Source organism: Dipodomys ordii, unplaced genomic scaffold (assembly GCF_000151885.1).
Source record: "Dipodomys ordii isolate 6190 unplaced genomic scaffold, Dord_2.0 Scaffold56, whole genome shotgun sequence".
Taxonomy (NCBI): Eukaryota; Metazoa; Chordata; class Mammalia; order Rodentia; family Heteromyidae; genus Dipodomys; species Dipodomys ordii.
The window spans coordinates 8,145,136-8,167,645 of NW_012267272.1; the positions used below are offsets into that span (position 1 = coordinate 8,145,136).

A 22,510-nucleotide genomic window follows, 5' to 3' on the forward strand; every position below is an offset into this window, starting at 1 on the left:
TCCAGGCGTGAGACACCACAGGGCTGGGAAGAAGTTTTTTAAAATCAGAATGGGAATAAGGATAAGCTGAGGTCTTCTGGATTTGCCGTACTTAAGGCAGAAAATTCACAGGATGTGGCACAGCTGTTAGTTTGTTGCAGGAAAGGCCGGTTAATATCGTAGAGCTTGTAGTTCAGTACTTTTCTTCTTATGTCTGTAGATTTCCGAGAGACCTTTCTGCCTATGCTGGAAACCGTTTCATTGGAATGGATGACAGATGGGTTAATAAAGAGCCAAGTCAGAGATTGGACCTTTCCTTGTGTGAAGAAGAAACCGAGAACCAAGAGCAGACGATACCACCACCGAGTGAGGAGGCCCAAAGCGGAACCCCAGAGAGAGGCGAGGCTCAGGATTTAGAGGCTCCCAGGACTCCCTTCCAGACGATACCACCACCGAGTGAGGAGGCCCAAAGTCGAACCCCAGAGAGAGGTGAGGCTCAGGATTTAGAGGCTCCCAGGACTCCCTTCCAGATGATAACACCACAGAAGGAGGCCCAAAGCCGAACCCCAGAGAGAGGCGAGGCTCAGGATTTGGAGGCTCCCAGGACTCCCCTCCAGGACATACATGCGCGTGACAGCTCTAGGGAGAGCGACCAAGAAAGTCCGGATTCCATGATTCGGAGTCTAAGGTCAGAATCCCCCAAATGTCCAGCAACCCCAGCACGACCTGGCAGAAGAAGCGACCCGTGGCTCAGTGTCTGCCCTGCTACACCCAAGGTCAAAGTAAGTAAAGCCTCCTTCAGCTCTGGGTGGATTTGCAGGTGTGTGATAGACCAGCCTCCCGGATCTCTGTGACCTCTGACGTATGTGTGAGTGGAAATGACAACACAGTGAAAACGACCAATAGAAATGCACGTCTTGCCCCTTTTGTCTTCTCAAAACCTATCCATGCCAGCCACGACTTGGTATTGGACACAGTTAAGTGTTGGGTGGAGAAACGTTCTTAGTTAAAAAGTCCTAGATCTGGAAGGAATATGGGGATCTACACCTAGCCTGTGCTCTTAGGAGAAAAGCAAAGTCCCAAGAGATAAGCTCAGCCAATGGCAGACCAGATGAGCCACGTGATCTGTGGGCTTCCTTTATTGCTCTTTTCCATTCTGACAGCTGACTGTATTTGGGGGTAATTAGTTACAAATGTTTCCTAAACTGGGAAGTTCACGGAACATGTTTATATGTCTCAGCTGCTGTGCTCCCTAGACTTCCTCTCCTCTCCTGCCTTCGTGAAGTGCGGCCTCTCCCTAGGCAACTTCTCGGTATTTCTATACATAGGTAACTTGTTGGTACTTCTTTAAAAATTGAGATGGCAAGGAAGCAATGGTTGCTAATAGTTACCTACTCCTTTATCTTTGCCGTGATTGGTGGAGTAGATGACTGATGTAATTCAAGCCAAGGTTGGGACCATGGTAACTCTTGAGTGAACTCTGGTGCCATGGTTTGTGGTGCGCTCAGATGGTATTAGCTCTGCTCTCTGCTGCTCAGCTTGAGGTCCTTAAGAACATTCAAATAACATCTGTGATGCTGCGTGCAGGATAGTCTGCCAGCGGGCCCCTGTAGGGCCTGCTGGGTATGCAAACTGTGTTTAACAGGAGTGGCTAAGCTTCTTGTCTGAACTGCATACAAATTAATATGTCCAGGGGTCCATTGGTGGATTTTTCAGTGGTTCAAAGACCATCTGAGTGATCATGCTTTTTGATTTTTCCTTTTTGAGATTCCATGTGTGTAAGGCACATAAGACCCAATCTTTGTCCATAAAGACCTTACCTTGCAGAAGAGACCGGGGAGGGGGACAGAGGGAGAATGGGAAGAGTTGTGCCAATAGATGTTCTGTGATAAATGCTTCAAGAACGCTGGGAATTCTCTGGGCTGATTCTCAGGGGGAAAAGAGAGGGAGGGGGAATCAAGAAAGGTGAAGAAAGACTGTAACTCAATGGAAGTTGGTACAGTGTTGATAGCTGGTAGAGAACAGGCCAAGAATGTGGCTCAAATAAGAGAACAACAGGCCGTAAAACACAATATGTTTACATCTTTCATTCATTTTAGTGTTCACAACTTAACCGAACATCTTGCTATGTGAGCAGACCCTCTGTGGGCACAATCCCTTTACTGCTTTCAACAACAGGCCCTTAAGATGAATAAAGAGAAAAACGGAAGCAATAATTAAAGTTCAGATCATGCATGGTGGAAGAATGGCAGAAAATGATAAAATAGAAATTAGGAATTAAATTTAAAAGTATCAGGGAAGACTTCCAAAGGAAGTAGTGTTGGAGAAGAACCTTAAAGGATGAATTGGAATTATCCAAGCAAAGAGGAAAATGAGAGCCCTAGGAAAGGAAAAATCAAAACATCCACCATGTTTCCAAGATAGAAGTGCATATCACACTTGGAAAACTGTATGTTATGTAGTATGACCAGCAAAGAGGCAGGAAATGAGGTCAAAGTAAGAAGGCAAGAGATAGATCAGGATTTTTATTGAAGTGTTTAAGACTGTCATTAAATGATTTTATGTAGAGATCTTATAAAACAAACCCTGAATTCATGTGTAGGGTGGATGGGATCAGGAGAGCATTGTTAGCAGTTCTGCTGAGAACAGATGAGCGCCTGGCCTACCACAGGCACGGCAGGGACAGCCTGAAAGATGTTCAGGAAGCAGTGACTGTCATGATGGAGGAGTTGTGAGGAAAAGAAAGATCTACCATTACGGTGAGCCTTGTCACTTGACTGAGTGGTGAGTACCTTGAATCAAGATAGGAGACAGTGGATGGGGAAAGACACTGGGTTTGGAGAAAAGCAGCTAATGTAAATAGTTGGATAAATGAGTTAGAGATCCATTTGGATATCTATGGCATTTAGGAAATGGGTGAAGTCATGTGGGGGGGGGGGGGATAAAGCCATACAGCTGCAGTGCCTGAGTAAGATAATGCCAAGATTTGAAGGACCGGCAGAGAATAAGTTTAGGAAGGAAGCTGGGAATGCAATTGGGAAACAATTACTTTATGAAAACTCAGTTTGGATCAGAGGAGTGGTAAGTGGTGATGGTTTGCTGAAGACAAGTCTGCAAAGGAAGGAAATGTTGCCTGAGTTCTTCTTGGCCCAAGAGCATTACATGAATGACTTCACTGCTCCATAAGGAATTCCGAGCAGCATTGCTCAGAAATAAAAGCATCCTTAGAAGATAGTAAGGTCCCTAAACATGTTGAACACTAGCTTGAACAGGGTTCTATTGCAACACTAGAGATGTGATTCAAGCCTCAGGTAGTCTTTCCCAGTCCTAAGATACTATGATGGAGGTGCTGTCCTTCTGGGAGGTTCTCTCTCTTTTCTCAACCATGTTAGAAGTGGCTGAGAGATTTCCCTTGGCTTCTCTTCTCCCAGAATCATCCCTACAGAGCTATTCAGCCTATACTCTCTGGAGAGTTCATTTATTATCTTTCCAGAACTTTTCAGTCTAGTTTAGTTTCAGATCTCTTCTTCCTTTCCTAATGGTGATTATCAATATTTTCCTTCCTACCATAAGTGGGGTTCGTGAATTCTATTGCCCTTCTTATTTCCAGACTAGAAGAATAATGTTGTCTACCCTGATATGGAAACTTGCCTTATTTCCTGACCCCCAAAATTATATGGGCTTTTTGAAATTTAAAATCTGGATTGAAATATGACAAGACAATTATTCCAAGTGTGTATCATCACTGCTCCATATGTTATAGATAACATTTTAATTTTCCTGTGATAACCAGCATTGCAAAGAACTATTTCTCAGGGAATGATTTAGTATTCAATATAAATTCAACTGAGAAATACCATTATGTAATACAGTTTTGTTTATCTTGAACTAATATTCAGTCCTCATGATAAACTCACTGGAAAACCATGTTTTCTTGGTGAAGGCTTTGACTACAGTCCCCTACAAATTCTATGATGTATTGCAAGAAATCTTTGAATGTGGCAACAACACACTTTTCTTCACTTACACAAGTTATTTGCACAATCTGCACAATCTGCAGCTGCTTCATTTCTCATCATATAAATAATTTATTGGATTTTTATTGATAAGTCCAGGAGTCATTCTTTGTATTGTCAGATTCCTTAGTGAGTCATATGATAGTTTGGCTTCTGCTTCTACACTGAAAAAAATATAGGCAAAGACCATCAAGCTGTAGTAGTGCAGAGAGTGGACATCAGATTCCATCAGGGCCCATGTGGGCTGCTATATGCTTACAAATCCAGAGTCCAGGCCTTCCTCTGGTCCCAAGCACTTAGGTCTAATGCAATTCTGCTTTTTGATCTTACTTATTGGCTCTGCTTAGGTCTAGGCCTATGTCTCCTTACTGTGCTAAACTTGGAGGAGTCTTTCACATTCTTCTATTTATTGGTAGTTGGTTATAGCTATTGCAAAGTTCTGAAATCTTGATTATTTTAGAGTATTATTTTAAATCTCTTTAGTCTACTTCATAGAGTGCTTCTCATTTAATACTTTATTTTAAGTAATTAAGTAAAACTGAGAACTTCTTTTTTGTGTTTAGTTAAATATTTCCCATATAATGTGATTACTTCTAACATTGGTTAATTGAAAATTAATATACAGAATATGTTTTTTTTGGGTCCGGTCATGGGGCCTGAACTCTGGGCCTGGGCGCTGACCCTCAGCTCTTCAGCTCAGGGCTAGCGCTCTACCACTTGAGCCACAGCGCCACTTCGAGCTTTTTTCTTTTTGCTTATGTGGTGCTGAGGAATCGAACCCAGGGCCTCATGCATGCAAGGCAAGCGCTTTACCACTGAGCCACCTTCCCAGCCCCTACACAGAATATTTCTTAAGAGGTAGAATTCATACCTGTACCCATTTGTGTCCAGCCCAACATCTACTTCTCAGCACCAAACAAATATTTGGATGAATAATGGAGGGTGTGTCAGTGTGATCGATGAGAACCTAAAGTAAGCATTGTATAGGAGACTTTAATGTCCTTATCTTTAAAAATTGAAGTTAGGACTAGAATTGGTGGCTTTCATAGCTAGGTAGTAGAGTTTGCCTAAGGGTAAGGATGGAATTTAACAAATGGATTCATGTGTTGACCTCAGGAATCAGAATATTTAGAGATGAGAAAAAGAATATTTAGAAGTGAGATAATGGGATGCTGTATTAAAAAAATAAAAGTATCCAGTATAATACAACTACTTCACAATGAACCAGAAAACCTTTCAAGGCCTTTTCAGCAATAACTTTCTTTTGCATTTATCTAATAAACATGGAACTTTAAAAAATTAACCCTATTCACCTTTCAGGGCCTGTCGAAAAATCCAATGATTTCTTCAGTGGGGAAGTCTGCCTCTCGAAGCTCTAAGCATTTGAAGAGCTCACCTGGTCCACTCATGGATGAGAGGACCTCATTGTCTCTGGTCAATGTAAATCCATTCACCCCAGAGTCTTACAGAAAACTAATCCATCATTCAAAAGGCAAGAGGAAAACCCAAGGAGATCTGTAAGCTCACAATTGTCTCTTATTTTTAAGAACTCCTATGATTAAGTGGTAAGAAGAAAGCATTCAAATATGGATAGGAATAAGAACTCTATTTGCATGAAACAAACAATATTTATGTGGCCATCCTCACTGAGTGTCAAAGCTGATTATAAGGATCTTGGCATTTTTCCTATTCTGATGTGTACTTCAGATGGCTTCTTTATAAGAGAGTTGAGTAAGCAGTAGATGTCTCACTTCAGTTAGGAGGTGGATGAGCTAAAGAATAACATTCAAAGGTCTCCTTTGCTTCATATGAAGCTAGCAGAAGGTAACGTGTAGTTCATATTTCAAACAGCCCATTGCTACTTCAAGTTGAGCTCTGTGACTGGCAAAGAGAAATACAGTGAAAGTACTTTAATTTCTACATAGGTGACAGGAGATTGATAAAAGAAAGGTAGTGGTAGTTTCATAAGAGCTGTAAAAAATACGGAACGCCAAACTTCACTATTGCATAAAAGCCACAGCATGGTGGAAATGGCTCAATTAAGGATCATGAGTGTTACTCAGAGACATTACCAGGTTTCCTTATTGCATTTTTTTTTACAGAATGGAATTTTCTTTACAGAATGCCCCAAATGGAGCAGCCATTTGTGTTGCTATGCACTCAGTGAAATAAATGCAAAAATAATAATCTAAACTTTGAAAAACATTTAATGTCTCATGTTGTTTCTTAGGAGTCAGTGCTGATGTGTTTTTGAGTCTGGTAGTCTGAACAGGTTGAATAGGCTGAACATCTAGTTTACTTTGGCTTCCAAGAATCTCATTTACTGTAGTCCTTCAACAGTCTTTATGAATTATTATTTAAGATAGTGACTGTACCCTCTCCCTGAAGCCAACAGGCAAAGTGCTACTATGTCCTTGAGTAATATCACTTTAGAGAATACTTTTCTCCCTTATTGTGTTGCCGTTTTTGAAGGATCAGCATGTAGTATTAAATGTAAGCCACACATAGGAATCAATTTGTTTCATGAATGAAGTGTCATCCACTTGTAATTTGCACTCCAAACTTTTCTAAAAGGGAACTCGAGCTGGCCATTCATCAATTTGAAATCTTGCTCTCAGAACTGCAACCCCCCCCATGCAAAAATTATGTTTATCAGTAACTTCTGCTTGTAAACTAAGGACAGCTCCATCTATAGTCTACCTGTGATTGGAGTTGAAAGCCAGGTTCTAGGGGATGTAGGTATTGGAAAGGTAGTGTTATATGCCAGTGCTTTGGCGTCTGATGTCATTTCTTTAAAATTTTCTTTTAGTTTGATCATTTTTTTTAAAAAATGGTGAATGTGAACAACCAGTGTAATTTCTTTGAGACTCAGTTTTATCCTTTGTGAAATAGAGAATTCAGCTTTCCTGAGAAATTTATTATTATTTATTTCTATTTTTTTAATTTTTTTTATTTTCTTAAGGTACAAAGGCGTTGGCATGCAACAAAGCAGTTTAGGAATACAGTGCCTCTTGGTCAATGTCACACCTGCCAACATTCTTCCCCACCCACTCCTTCCCCCAGTTTTCTTCATTTTTAAGTTATGCATTGCATTTTTGTCCACTTAACAATTTATGTATACAATGTATCTCAATCTGTGTCATCCCTTCAACCATCTTCCCCCACTTGACTCACCCCTTCCCTTTTTTTCTCAGTTCTGTTCAATGTATGGTGCATTCTTGCCTGCATTCTACTCCCTTCTCCCATTCATTCTTCTACCCCTTTCCCCTTGTGCCCTTACCACCATCTTGCAAGTACTCATTTCCTGGTACTTAGTTTGTTGGGTGTTGACTTTCTAAAGAATACTATTTGCACTCTCCATAGAGTCTGTATACTTTGATTCATTTATAACCACTTGGATATCACCCAGTGTGTTCACTTATAGATTTATAGGCACATTCTACCTCTCACAAATGAGGGGAACCATGCAACATGTGTTTCTCTGGGTCTGGCTTACTTCATTAATCTAATTGTTAACTAATTGTGTAACTTCGAGTGAGTTAGTCATTTTGGGCCTTGGAGATGTTAATGCTCATTTACAGTTTCAGGTATGTTCTGTGTTCGCCCTGGTTCTTAGCATGTGGTGATCTACATTCTGAAACCCCACTCTTCCCCCAGTCAGCTCCCGCTGAACCTTTGCTTTCACAGGCTTTCTACTTATAGAACTGGCTGCTGTCCTTGGTATTAAGTGATGCCTTGTTCTTATCCTGTCCTAGGTTCTTGTGTTGAAATCTCCTGGCCATCTCTTCCCCTAAAGATAAATTCAAGGCAGGGGGGTGGGGGTGGCTATTGCTTTAGGTATTCTTGAAACCACAGAACCTAGCACAGTATCAAGATGTAAGTGTATCACATACTGACAAAACTTGATTTTTATGTACTTTCTAGTGAGGGAACCAGTGCAGAGGAAGGCAAAGCAGAACAAGGACGGCCTGCCAAGGTGAGTGCGGCCTTTTCACCAAATAGCACAACTTACCCATTTCATCCTATTCTCTCTCATCTTCTCAGTTCCCCTCAGTCCATCCCCTCCCTCTCCTACTTACATACTCCTCTCTCTCTTACTTTTCCCAGCCTCTCTGTGCTCCTACCCATATCTCTCGTCTACCTCCTATTCTCCTCACTACATAGATACACTTTTTGTTGTTGTTGTTGTTGGTCGTGGGGCTTGAACTCTGGGACTGGGTGCTGCCCCTCAGCTCTTCAGCTCAAGGCAAGCATTCCACCACTTGAGCCACAGCTCTACTTCTGGTTTTCTGGTGGTTAATTTGAGATAAGAGTTTCACGGACTACTTTCCGGCCCGGGCTGGCTTTGAACCACAATCCTCAGATTTCAGCGTCCCTGAGTAGCTAGGATTACAGGCGTGAGCCACCAGCGCCCAGCCACAGACACACTTTTAGTGCATTGCAGCTAAACTCATCTGGACTCCAGTCAGGCTCTATATTCTTAGTTGTTCTTTTGACAGGCAATACCTGTTATATATTGCTCAAGTATTATCTTTGGCTGTTTTAGAATGAAAGGTTTCTGCTTCTGTTTTTACCTGAGAAAATGGCTATACTCATAGGCTAAAGAAATTTTGGGGGAAAATCAAGATACTTTCGGTTCCCAGATGGAGAAATTGAATGGTGAAAAATGTTATAGATCTAGAGATTTATATGTCAAATAATTAGCCCCTAAGGATGTCCATATATATATATATATATATACACATATATATATATATATATACATATATATATATTCATTGTATAATACTCACAGTCTTTAATTTGGTAAACCTCCTCTGTCAATCCAGCCTAACAAAATAATAATGTAAGTATTGATCCCAGTATTATTGTATCTTAATTGTGGTAGCAAAAACAATGAGGCATGTTGCAACATGACCAATAATAGAGGCATGGTTAAGTATAGTTTTAAGTCATTAGATTATTAAATTGTCACTAAGATGTCTACAATGTATGAAAACATGTCTCTGTTCAATATGCAGTATATAAAGAGGCAAATTTTTATATATTGAATGATTACAACAATGTATTGTATATTGGTCATAAAATTAGATGTGCAATAACTGCCATCATTTCAATGTCTTTGAATGATAGAAACTTAATGTGTTGTTTTCCCAATAATTCCTGAACTTTTGAAGCAACTTGCTCTTACTTGTGTAAACAAGTTAGTATTTTTAAACATCAGCACTTGACTCTCAACCATTGGAGAGAAAAAAGTGCTGGGCACAGAGACTCTCATGCAAATGCATCTGATTCATGCCTTTGCAACTTTAGCCCTGTAACTTATTACTGTCTCACTTTGCATGTTGTCTCCTGGCTTCAGATAGAAATGCCAAAAATATTCATGAAACATTTAACATATGCCACCCATGGCATTTGGATCTCATAAGCGGAAAAGTATCTATGGGAAAATCACCGCCCAAGAAGAACTCACATCTTTGAAATTTCAAAGCAACCTATGCATACACACAAATCTATAGGATGTGTGTATTTGTATGTACCTGTGTAGGTTGTGTGTATGTATACATATATATCTATACACATATAGATATGTAAAATATCTATGGAGGGTCAACAAAAATATTTTTTGTAGGAAGTGAGTTGGGTAGGAGAGATGTGGATGAAGATGATCCTAGGCAAAAGAATGTGATTGTCAGTGCTTTGAAGGCAGAACAGGTCACCTGGGAGAGGGAGGTGGGCTTTCAGTCTCTTCTCATAAGAACAATTGGGTGTCAGATTCTGTGGTCTCCTCCTGTATAACTAATTCTTACTACTACTGCTAATAGCTGTAGAAAAATCCAAGTGCAGGAGGGAGAGAGAGAGAGAGAGAATGCACTTGATATTGGCTAGGTGTAGTTGATGGACACAGATTAGACTTAGATGTTAAAATGAGCTGGTAAATCTGACTTTAGGAGGTCCCAGGCCCTGAGGTCATGTCGGGATCCAGTGTGGCCACACCTTTCCCTCACCTGGTCACACCTCTTCCTGTCCCTGGCCTAGATAAGTCCTGGCCCAGGGGTAGGTCGCCTCTTTTCCTTTTCAGCCATACCTCTCCACCATGCACGGCAGGGGCAGCAGTTCAGAAAACTTTTCCTGCCTGAAAAAAATAATGAGCTGGTAAAAATGAAGTTTTTAACCTGATAACATTAGAAGATAAAAATCCCTGCCAACTGGAATACATTGGGAAAAGATGACTTTGGAAGATAAATTATCTTGGATTTAGATTCACATAAAGTTATGGAGAGTTTACTAAAATCTTCCCATTTTGTTGGGCATTATACTATGAGATATATTTCATACGTTATACGTAAAACAATATTGTATATTCTCATTTACTAGTCAAAAGTACCATGAATTAACATTTTCATGTTACAGATGGGAAAAGTGCTTGAGGTTATTTCCTCGCTGGCAAATGAGCGATGTAACTAGTTTGCCGGTAGGGGGCGTGCTCATTATACAGGATAGGCACAATCAGGACTAATCCTTTGGATGGTTTTGCTTTCAAATTGACTTTTTGGGGGTAAGGGTGAGGGGAGAAATCACAACAAGAATTTGTTGAATTTGAGATGAAAATATTAGCATCTGGAATTTGTGAAAGGTCAAGAAAGATGTCAAAGGACATCTTTAAAAACATGCTCTACCCTATTTCCTGGGATTCCTTCAGTTAAAGATAATAGAGCACTGGATTTGATATGTTCCCTGTTGAAACACACAGAAAAGAATAATATGACTAGATAAAAGAAAAAGTATCTAAGGATATGTGAAAGGTCAGTGAGAATTGTATGGAACATTACCATAGAGGATGAGGTCAATGCTTGGGGAGCAATTGCTACTGTTTATTTCAACCCAAATAGAATCTATTGCCTTCACCCCAGGAGTACTTTTGAAAAACCAAGAGCAATTTATAAATGTAATATGGTTACATTATATTGCTCACAAGATGTTTAAGAAGAATTATTCTAATTCTCTTTTATTAAAATATTTCAGAAAAGTCTGCTAGAAGAAATTAACATGGCTTCCCGATATGCAAAGGAATTCTTAGAGGTAGAAAAACTTGGGGTTGGAGCATTTGGTACAGTCTACAAATGCATCAAGAGGCTAGATGGGTGTATTTATGCAATCAAGTACTCGACAAGAACCTTTTCAGGCCTATCAAATGAGTGAGTGCCTTTGACATGTACTAGAAGCACAAATGTGGATTCAGAGAGCTGTTTCTTATCCAAATATTTTAAATGGTAGCGTTTGTTATCGTTAAAAATATGCCACTTGTTTTGTTAATGATCATTTCAGGTCATGTTATGGATCTCTTGGCTTTTACTTCCTGCTACTGGGACTCCTGTTTTCTTTTTCTTTTCTTTCTTTTTTTTTGTGTCAGTGATGGGGCTTGAACTCTGGGCTTGAGCACTGTCCCTCAGCTCTTTAGCTCAAGGCTAGTGCTCTACCACTTGAGCCACAGTGCTACTTCTGGTTTTCTGGTGGTCTATTGGAGATAAAAAGTCTCATGGCCTTTCCTGCCTGGGCTGGCTTTGAACTGTAATCCTCAGATCTCAGCCTCCTGAGTAGCTAGGATTACAGGAGTGAGCCACTGACAACTAGCTTTTGCTTTGTTGTTGTTGCTGAATGAATAGATTTATGGAATGATCTTCCATTGATCTTTTTAGTTTGTCAGAAATACTGCCAAGAAGGGAGTTACTGCTAACTCATTGGTTTCTCTCTAACTTGCATGAATAGTGTATTCAATAGTGAAGTTTCAGAGACTGTAAGCAAGGAAAAATTATTAAATTGTGTAGTTCAACCCTAGAACTAATTGTTAAAAATTTCTCCCTTTGATTATTAAGAAAACAAATATTTTTATATTCAGCCAATGCTTTCTAGGAACTTTGTGAATACTTATGTTAAATTTAAAATTACAAGCTTCCATTTTTACTCTGAAACTCATCACAGACAACAGTTTGCTTTTCTTGTATTGGAATTTCCTACTGTATAATGAATCTCTTTCCCAAAAATATCTCAGCCCCTGAGACTATATTGAATTCTCTGAGTTTTATATTGATTCCAATGACTAGCTTTTATAGAAAAGTAGAGGCCGATGACATTACAATCAAGTGTCTGATGGCCTTCTTAGTAAGCCAATTAAAATTTACATAGTGTAATACAGTGAAATTAAAACCTGAAGCATGTTAGCTGTTGAGATAGTAAGCACCCTAAATTCAATGAGTTTGGTACCAGGCTGATCAAGGTTCTGCTTTTGGGTTTACCGTAATTTTGACTTTGGGCAAGTCATATAATTTCTGAAGACTTCATACTTTCCATGGTCTCATGTAGCTATGATGATTGAATAAAATACAGCAGTTAGTACCTGATAAATGTTCTAGAACTATGTATCACATGTTTTAATGTACCTTATCTTGATCAATGCATGTGCATCTGTTAGGAATTTGGATTTGCATGAAGTGTATGCTCATGCGGTGCTTGGACATCACCCACATGTGGTACGTTACTATTCTTCCTGGACAGAAGATGATCATGTGATCATCCAGAATGAATACTGCAATGGTAAGCATGTGAATTAATATCTATACAGAGAGAACTGAACTGCATAAATCTCCAGAAATTAATTCTATTTCCTTACGGTTGATGCCAACGGTATCAGGAGTGTAGTTAACATATCTGTGCCGTAATCTTGCTCAGAAGCAGAATATCTGGGAGCATGGTTGAGTTGAACAGCAATTTTCAGGCACCTGTATTTCTTTCAAAGGTGTTGTGTCATGAGAGCATAGAAGCCAACTTCCTTTACACTTCACACTGAGATTTAAAAAAAATGTTTTACCCTAGTAGGTTGAATGTGTAAATAATACTCTTACTATTCACTTGGTATTGTGAAAGAAACAAGCCATACCATTGTGGGAGATATTGAGGGGCAACATTGCTTTTTATATTTTCCTATCTTTAAGTAGTTGTACAAAGGAGTTGCCATTCAATACATATAGAATAGAATGTGTCTTGATCAGTGCCAACCTTGTCAACATTCTTACCCATTCTTCCCAATCTACCCCTTCCCTCACTTTTCCTAATTTTGTAAAATATACATTAGATTTTTGGTTGTATTCTCCCCATCCTTCTTTTCTTCGCTCACACATCTGAAGTTTCTTTATCCCGATGAGGTTTGTGATATAAATTGCTGAGTAATTTTCAAGTAGATTACTCCTACCTTTCTTACCTTTCAGCATGAGCATTCTCATCAGCATAGGAACATGGGATGGGCACTGGGACCAAACTTGGTGATTTCAGAGATATTCTCCTGCATCCTTCAGGACCATACATACATAGTAGCTAGGAACAGGTGTGTGTGTATCTGTGTGTGTGTGTGTTTGTGTGTGCGTCTTCGATCATAAAGAGCAGTCCTTGGATTTAATATCTAATTGATAGCTAAGCAGTTGACATGATAGCAATTGTGTGGCATTAGCTTTGGAAAGGCTTTTCATCAAAATGTTCCGTGGTAAAGCAGAAAAGTGCTGCAAATTGAATAAAAGCTATCAATTATTATCGGGGTAGCAAGTAATATTTTGGCCATAGTAATATTTGAACACCACATTTCTCTTCCCCATCAGCCCCCATCTTCAACTGAGCAGCTTTCTTCCAGTAATTTCAGTAACCACCAGATGGCCCTGAATATATAAATCTAGCCTGACATTTAAGAACAGTGAGTTGTGTTAAAGAGTTATTATTGTATGAATGAGTAAGTGAACAAGTAAGAAGTAAATAATACTGAAATGCTAGAACATGGACACATGGCCCAAAGAATGATTGGGTATTTCTCCAATGTCTCCTCATAGACATATTTCCTCTCAACCTTAGCTGTGGTCTTTGTAGAGCTCCTCTCTTGTAAGCTTATCACGAATCCCTTTTTCTAACAGTCGGTATGGGTAAAGAATAGATCCTTTTCTTATGCTTATGATTGAGCATTTTACTCTTCCTAGTCTCCTTCCTAATTCCCTTTTATGGAAATCTAAGATTTCTTGTCCTTTCCTTATCCGCTTCCCCTTTCTACCAAGGAAGCATGGTTTTATTTTCATGACTTTTTGCTGTTAACAAAGACAATATTAAATAACAAAAATCAACAAAACCAATATTCAACCTGATTTGAGGGTAATATAAGCATTTCAACATTTTCAAAAAGAAGAGATGAAGTGATTGTTTCCATGAATTATCATGAACTTAATGATCATTAATCCATCTCAATGTTGAAGAACCTTCTTTCACATTCTATGGGGTTATTCTCTGTTCCCCCCCCCAGGTGGAAGCTTACAAGCTGCTATATCTAAAAACACTAAGGCTGGCAATCATTTCCAAGAACCCAAACTCAAGGACATGCTTCTTCAGATTACCTTGGGGCTCAAGTACATCCACAATGCTGGCATGGTACACATGGACATCAAACCTAGTCAGTATGGTCTCTCCTGTTCTTCCTGCAATATATTGTCTTTTTCACACCATCATCTGTGCCCATGTGTCTATCAAGTGTCAAAGATAGGCTGGGTGTAGTGATGTATATTTGTAATCCCAGCTACTCAAGAGACTGAGATTGGGAGAATTTGGGAGATCTCGTTTCAAGGCCAGCCTGGGGGGAAATGTTAGTGAGATGGCCATCTTGATCAATCAGCAGGGTGTGATGCTGTACCTGCGCGTGCAGCTATGGTAGGAGGCCATTGGTAAGAGGACTGCAGTCAGGCTGGCCCAGGCACCATTAGGAGAAACTACTTGAAAACCAGTTAAATTTTTTTTTAAAGGGTTGAGGGTTTAGCCCAAATGGGAAAGAACTTGCCTAGCACCAGAATGAAAACAAATATCAAAGATTGTATTTGCTGGCAGAATCCCTTTCTCCCCTTTGTCTTCCCTAAAATATCTTTAGCCATTTCCCACTTGGGTCCAGTGGACAGAAAGGAGAAACACTCCCATACAAGGAATAACGTATCCAAATACTTAATTTACTACATAGATATGTGATAGTATATTGTTTATTTTCTCATTGTATTTACAACTAGTATACAGGGTTCGTGTGTGTGTGTGTGTGTGTGTGTGTGTGTGTGTGTGGTGTACGTGTATATGTGTGTGCATGTGCACCTATCCTGAGGCTTAAACTCTGAGCCTGGGCACTGTCCTTAACCTTTTTTGCTCAAGGTTATTGCTCTACCATTGGAGCCACAGCTCTGTTTCCTCTTTTGGGTGGTTAATTGGAGAGAAGTTTCACAGACTTTCCTGCCCAGGCTGGCTTCCGACTGCGATCCTTAGATCTCAGCCTCCTGAGTAGCTAGGCATGAGCCATCAGCAGCCTAGCAGTACTATATATTTCAATTCACTGATCCAAGGGAGTGTGAGAGTGACTCTATCACTCTTTTATGTGAAATGTATGGACAAAATGTTAGTGTTTTGTGGAGTTTGAGACAGTAGCCTGCCACCAGCCTCTTTTGAGGGTGAGGGATTCATGAGGTCAGCATCGCCTGAACAGGTGCTAACAATCACTGCCGGTCTGGTGTGAGAAGAGAGATTTCATGGGAAAAGTAAAGATTGGAGTCTTGCAACAACCACCCAGGCAAAAGGAGGGAGCTCATGGTCCTCCTGTCTCTGCCTCCTAAGTGGTTGTGATGACAGACACGGGGGGGGGGGGAGGTATTTTAGCGTCCTGAAATATCAAATCCAGAGCGTCATATCAGATCTTTGAGGGATCATTACAGTTGTCTACTCTCTGTTTTTTAGGCAACATTTTCATTTGTCATAATATGCAAAGTGACTCTCCTGAAGGCCCAGAAGAAGCTGAAAATGAAGCTGATTGGTTTTTATCTGCCAGTGTGATATATAAAATTGGTGAGTCTGCCTTCTATCCCTACATGTATTCCATTATACTATAAAACCTATGCTGAGGATGCCATTTGGTCCAGTTTTAATAACAACATTTCTCTCTTCCCCCATAGTAGAGTTTGAAATGAGGCCTATACACTTGCTAGATAGGTACACTACTGCTTGAGTCATGCTTCTAGCCAATTTTTACTCGAGTTATTTTTGAGATAGGGTCTTGCCTTTTACCTGGGTTGGCTTAGATTCCAGTCCTGCCAGTTATGCTTCCATATATCTGGGATTACAGGGGCATACCACTGGGCCCAGCATTTTCTATCTCGATGAGGGTCCCATGAACATTTTTGCCTGAGCTGGCTTAGAACCATAGTCCTTCCAATCTCTACCCCCAAACAGTAGAATTACATTACCCCCTCTTCATTAGTATACATTAATGGTAAATAGGAGTTTGTGATAGTAATATACATGCATATCATGTACTCTGACTAAATTCACCCCTTCTATTACTATTTCTCTTCCCTCCTTCCTTTAAAAAGCAATATTTAACAAGTTTCTTCATTCTAATTTTGAAGATATATATGGAGTTACCAAAATGCATACTTTTCTTTTCTTTCTTTCTTTTTTTGGTTGTGGGGTTGAACTCAGAGCTTGGACACTGACCTTGAGCTCTTTTGTTCAAGGCTAGTACTCTATCAGAGCCACAGCTCCACTTCTGTTCTTTTGGTGGTAAATTGGAGATAAGAGTCTCACAGACTTTCCTGCCCAAGCTAAGCATTGAACTATGATCCTCAGATCTCAGTCTCCTGAGTAGCTAGGTTTACAAGTGTGAGCCACAGGAGCCTGGCTGAAACATGTAAAGAGCTCTATTTTGTTTTCTTTCTTTCTTTGTTTTTTGGTTTTTTTTAGGTGATCTGGGTCATGTGACATCCATAAGTAAACCAAAAGTGGAAGAAGGAGACATTTGCTTCCTGGCTAATGAGATTTTACAAGAGGTATAGATGGGAGAAACGGAGAGCATTGGATTTTAGTTGTTTATGTTTTGGATTATGAACTCAGGGCCTCATGCTTGAAGCAAGTGACTTACCATTTAAGCCTTGTCTTCAGCTCCTTTTGTCTTACTTTATTTTCCTGATAAGGTCTTGTACTTGCCCTGGCTTGTTCTTTGAGACAGATTTCCTTAATTTTTGCCCAGGCTAGCTTTGGACCTGCAGTCTTCCTATCTTTACCTTTCAAGTAGTTAGGCTTACAGAAATATGTCACCACACTTGGCCTTATTATATATATATATATAATATATATATATTATATATATATAATATATATATATTATACATTCTATGCTTTTACCTTTTTAAATGAACTTTTTGAGACACGATCTGTATTGTCCAAGTTGGCCTTGAACTGATATGAGGCCCCAGACTGCTAACTAGCTGAGACTACAGACCCTTTGAATTGATTGACTCTCAAATGAAGGCTTGAAACAACAAAGAAAATAATAATATATATTATAATTTAAATATATAGTATCTTCTTTTCCATTTGGATTGGAAACCAAAGATGAGAAAGAAACATCCAAAAGAAATGGCAAAGCTGACTAGGTCAAGGACCAATCAGTATTCCTAGTGTTGTTTCTGGAAGACCTATACTGTTTTTAGTTCTTCGAGAATTTGTAGTCTCACAGATCTGACTATTAGAAGGGCGTCCCTACCTTTCTCGTATCAGCAGAATACTTCTTTATCATGCCATAATCCTCATAGCATTATCAGCTCTCCACTAAAATGACTTTGGATCACTGACTATTTTCTAAGATATCTGTTGAATTTGAACTAGAAAGGCCACAACTTCTCCCTGGGTGATAATCAGGAAAAAAAAACACTAAAAAAATGAGCCTTTCCTTTCCACAATCAGTTAATTTATGTGCCAAACTTCCTTGCGTGTGACAACAAAATGGTGCTGGGTTTGTGGGGCTCTTTGGGGCACTGTGGTGGTAATAATATGGGTTATCTTCCTTCTGTCTTAGAAATAAGCCACCAACTATGGGAAATGTCATTTTACTATAACACTTAGAGCTTTTAGGTGCTCAAACATGTATCTACTAAGAGTGTGTATTTCAATCTTAACTCTCTCCACTGTCTAACTAACTGGCCTTCCTATTTTCTGTTTTGCAGAATTATCGCTACCTCCCCAAAGCGGACATATTTTCCTTGGGATTGACCATGGCAGTAGCTGCGGGAGCGCAGTCACTACCTGCCAATGGTGAAGAGTGGCACCACATCCGCAGGGGCAACCTTCCCAGCATCCCTCAGGAGCTCTCGGAAGACTTCTACCAGTTGCTCCAGGTGACATCTCTCGTGAGAGGAAGACATGATGAAATGTCTTTGTTCTATAGTGTAATGGCAAGTGGTGGGTGGCAGGAAAATGGAAAATTTGGTATTGCCATTAACAGAGAAAGAGGGATCTTCCAAGTTCAGGAAAGATACAGGGAAGGCTGAAAACTTTATAAGGCAACAGGTGTGATATTTACTGTCAAGGATTCTGTGGTCAACATTTTCTCTTGTTCTTCTTTATAATCTTGTTCAAAAACGACACCTCATTCTTTTTTTTTTTTTGGATACCTCATTCTTGGAGAAGAAACCAGGAGAGGAAGCAGGGGAAGCTGAGGATTCAGAGTAGCTATTTGACTACTGTATTCAGTTAATATTTGGTTAACTCTAAAACCAAACCTGGCCACTTCTCTCTTGCTTGATATTAATAGAAGATTATTCCAAATGTATTTTGATAAGTAGTAAGCTACTTATTGATAAGTGACACACACACACACAGTTGACACACATGCACTTAGGTATTTCTACCATATTGAAATCATCTTAGGTTAGAGGTTGCAGATTTATCACATGAAAAATGCTTTAGTCATAATGCCATCATGGATTTTTGGGCAGTTCTGGAGATTGAATTCGGTGCTTCATGCGTATTAGGCAAATACTCTACCACTTAAGCTAGGTTCCCAGCTCTCTTCTTTGTATTTTGCTTAGGCGACTTCCTCACTAGTTTTTCGCAGGGACTAGCCTCAACCTGGAGATCCTCCTGTCTCTAAATTTTGAGTAGCTGGGATCATAGCCATAATAGTAAAGGAGGGGGTGGAATACAAGGGAATACCACTGGTAAAGAAAGCTCAGGTGTCAACATCACCAGTGGTAACCATCATGTAAGAAAACCTTAGGTAAGGTAAGTAGAGACTGACATACCTTTAGAAACCATTATGCCTAATTTCATAGTGGACCTCTATTAAGTAACAAGGGAGTATGATATAGAAGAACATAAAATGACCTAATACTTGGGTGTTGGCTTTGGAGATTCCACTAAGACAAGTTACTTAAAAAAACATTAGTTGTACAACTACTTGTACAACTAGCTACTTAGTGTTGATTGTAAGTGATGTATGGTTACTTACAGTTACAATTCCATAAGTCAGGTTATGAGTACAATGCATCTTGACCACTGTCACCCCTCCTATCATTCTTCCCCATGTCCCTCCCCATATCTCGCCTCAAGTTACATAGTGTCCTATGAATATAATGACTGAATTTGCTTACTCTCCAGTTTTTATTTCTCTTTTGTCCAAGACCGGGACTCAAACTGGGTATCTGATACTTATCACTCACTGGCAGGTACTCTACCATCTGAGGGATGCCTCCAACCCCATCACCCTCCATTTGTGTGCCCACTCATGTTCCTAAGGAGTATCTCTTTTTATACCTTAAAATAAAAGCATTTGACTAGTTTTTAAATCATCCAGTTCTTAAATATGATGCTTAAAGACAAGTCAAAGGTACCAATAACTGATGTTATGAGACATGGCATATCTTTCTCTCTGAAGTGGAGCAAGCTTCCATTTCTTCTCCTGTTTGCACAAAGGAGAAGCAGATGACTTCAGTGGGGGAGCTTTTTCCAGTAGGGAAGCTTCTGTTTCCTTCCTTTTGGTCCTGTGTCATTAGAACATGATCCACCCTGACCCGGAGGAGAGACCTTCTGCAGCAGCTCTGGCCAGGAGTCAAGTTCTCCGGCCCTCCCTGGGGACCACAGAGGAGCTCCAGCAGCAGCTGGACTTGGAAAAGTCCAAGATAGCCGCACTGGAAAGGTAGATTTGGGGTGTTGGAATCAAGGAAGAATCTATGTCAAATCCTTCTCAATGTTATGATGGTCTGGTGTGTCTCCATGGATTTAAATTTTTGTGTATTCTATATTATACTACACAGTCCTATCCACAGGACACTGGTAGCGGTGTGAGATTCTTTGTAGTAGGGGACTGGGAAGTTCTTGGACTAGGGAGTTTAAGAGAAAATTCCAAGTAATATAAAGATAGTGATAGCAAGGGGGTATGGAATGCAAGGGAATACCACTGGTAGAGAAAACTCAGGCATCAACAGCACCAGTGTTAACCTTCCTGTAAGAGAACCGTAGGTAAGATAAACAGAGACTGACCTACATTTAGAAAGCGTGGGTAAATTTCATGGGCAGGTGGGAAGGCATCCTGTCCTGATACAGGCTTAAGTGAAGAGATGTTTTGCTGGGGAAAATCTCCTCTGGGCCTGTTGTGAGCACAAGTGAACTAACATAAATGTAGCATGTTGCCTAACACAGGGCCCACACTTAGGCACTTAGAAACTACAAACTAAAGATCCAAGAAATATGATCTCTTATTCAAGTAGGCCTATATTCCTGTATGTATTCATTCACTAATTCATTTCTTCATTGAACAAGTGAGAATTAGTAAGGTGGGGGTAAAGTTGAGGTATAGTTGACACAGTGCTGGATCAATAGTGTTTTGCAGGAATGGTTACTCTGTGTACAGTTACAAATAAGGAAATGAAAGCTGGCTGTTTCCTGAAGGAAGCTTAGAAATCTAACTTCTTTTGAATAAAAAAAAAGACATCTAGAGGTAAAACTTTGAAAGTTTGTAAAATCCCAAGCTGGCAGGTGCTGGTTGTCATGCCTGTAATCTTACTGCTCAGGAGATTGAGATATGAAGATTGAGGTTCAAAGTCAGACTGGGCAGGAAAGCCCATGAGATTCTTACATTAGCTAAATAAAAAGTTGGAAGTGGGAGCTTTGGCTCATATGGTAGAGCACTAGCTTTGAGCACAAAGGCTCAGACCCTGAGTTCAAGCCCTAGTACGGGCCAAGAAAAAGGAAGAAAGAAAAGAAAAGAAAGAAAGGAAGACAGAAGGAAAGAACAACAGAGAGCAAAAAGAAAAGTTCCAAACTGTTTTTTAAAATTATCAGTTATGTAGACTCTCAACCTCTAGTAAACTATTTAAATTACATTGCTCCAGATAATAAAGTACAAAGTACTTTAAGTGTGATGTGTATGATACATGAAGCTAGCTCTGGAGGAATAAGTAACCATCATCAACCAGTAATGGACACCTTTAGGGACAAAACAGATGGTATCTTAAAACCATTTAAACCAGGGGTTGGTAAATTTATCTTGAAAATGGTTATAAATATTCTATGTTTTGGAGGCCTATAATCTTTCTGTAATGACTGAACTCTGCCATTGGCAAAACAACCAGTAGTTTTATATTTGTATATATATGACAATACATATAACATATTCAATAAGTGGTTCAGCAAGACTTTATTTAAAAAACAGGTTAAGCTAGGGGATGGCTGCTTATGCCTGTAATCCTAGCTACTTAGGAGGCTGAGATCTGGAGGAAGAAATAAGAGGCCAGCTGGGGCAGAGAAGCCTGCTAGACTAACTCCAAAATAACCAGCCAAGAGTAGGGCTAGTGATGTAGCTCAAATGGAGGAGAATAAGACAAGTGAGCTCAGGCCTCTTAGTTCAAACCCCAGCACCACCCAAAACAAATCAGGGAGTGGGCCAGATTCTACCCAGAAGCTATAGCTTTTGATGTACATAGTTTTGATGTACACCCTGAAGACTTGTTCACTTTTAATTATGAAGATTGTGTGCACCTGTAAGTAGGATCTGGAAAACAGAATCTACCATATGCGGTGGGTGTCAACCTTTTCTAAAAAGTAAAATTTATTAGCATCAATTGCATAAGTTTATTGTGATGTCTACAACCAACCTGTATAAAATGTACTTGGGTCAAATGTACCCCATTATGATACTCTTTCTTAATGACTGAATTGTGTCTTTTGTATATAGTTCAGGCTTGTATCTATAAGATTCAAAAGATAAATCACTACTAGTTGTGATCATAAGCGTTATTTCTAACTGGGGAAAGAGCAATGTGTGCTTTCCCTCTTTCATTGCAGGGAACTGAGAGAAGCCCAGCAAGCCCAGTCCTCCCAAGGAGACATCCCCCAGGGCCACCCCAGTGATTCTGAGGCCCACCCAGGACCAAGGACCACAAAGCATCTGGTCGGAGGAAAGAGTAGGAAGTCTTCAAGCTTTACCTGTGGGGAATCTTCCCCATAGAACTCACTTGTTATCATTCAGCCTTTTGCTATACAGCATTCACAAAGATACTGATCTCTTACCAAATGGGAAAATGAACCAACTGGAATGAGCTAAGATTTCAAAAGCCATCCTAATTTATCACCTACAGGTCATAAAGTTACCAAAGCGGCTTGTCCCAGGTAGCCATTTCTCT

The 22,510-nt window shown here is 39.8% G+C and overlaps 1 protein-coding gene across 1 annotated transcript; it reads left to right on the plus strand.

Annotated features, from left to right (window-relative positions):
• Positions 1 to 245: 245 nt before the first annotated feature.
• On the plus strand, positions 246 to 22,335 carry Wee2 (WEE1 homolog 2 (S. pombe)). Its single transcript, XM_013021565.1, has 12 exons — positions 246 to 761; positions 1,220 to 1,291; positions 5,316 to 5,512; positions 7,920 to 7,971; positions 11,022 to 11,194; positions 12,469 to 12,590; positions 14,332 to 14,478; positions 15,792 to 15,899; positions 16,794 to 16,879; positions 18,056 to 18,226; positions 19,883 to 20,025; positions 22,173 to 22,335. Exons 1-12 carry the CDS (start codon positions 246 to 248, stop codon positions 22,333 to 22,335), a joined length of 1,950 nt encoding a protein of 649 aa, XP_012877019.1.
• Positions 22,336 to 22,510: the final 175 nt, after the last annotated feature.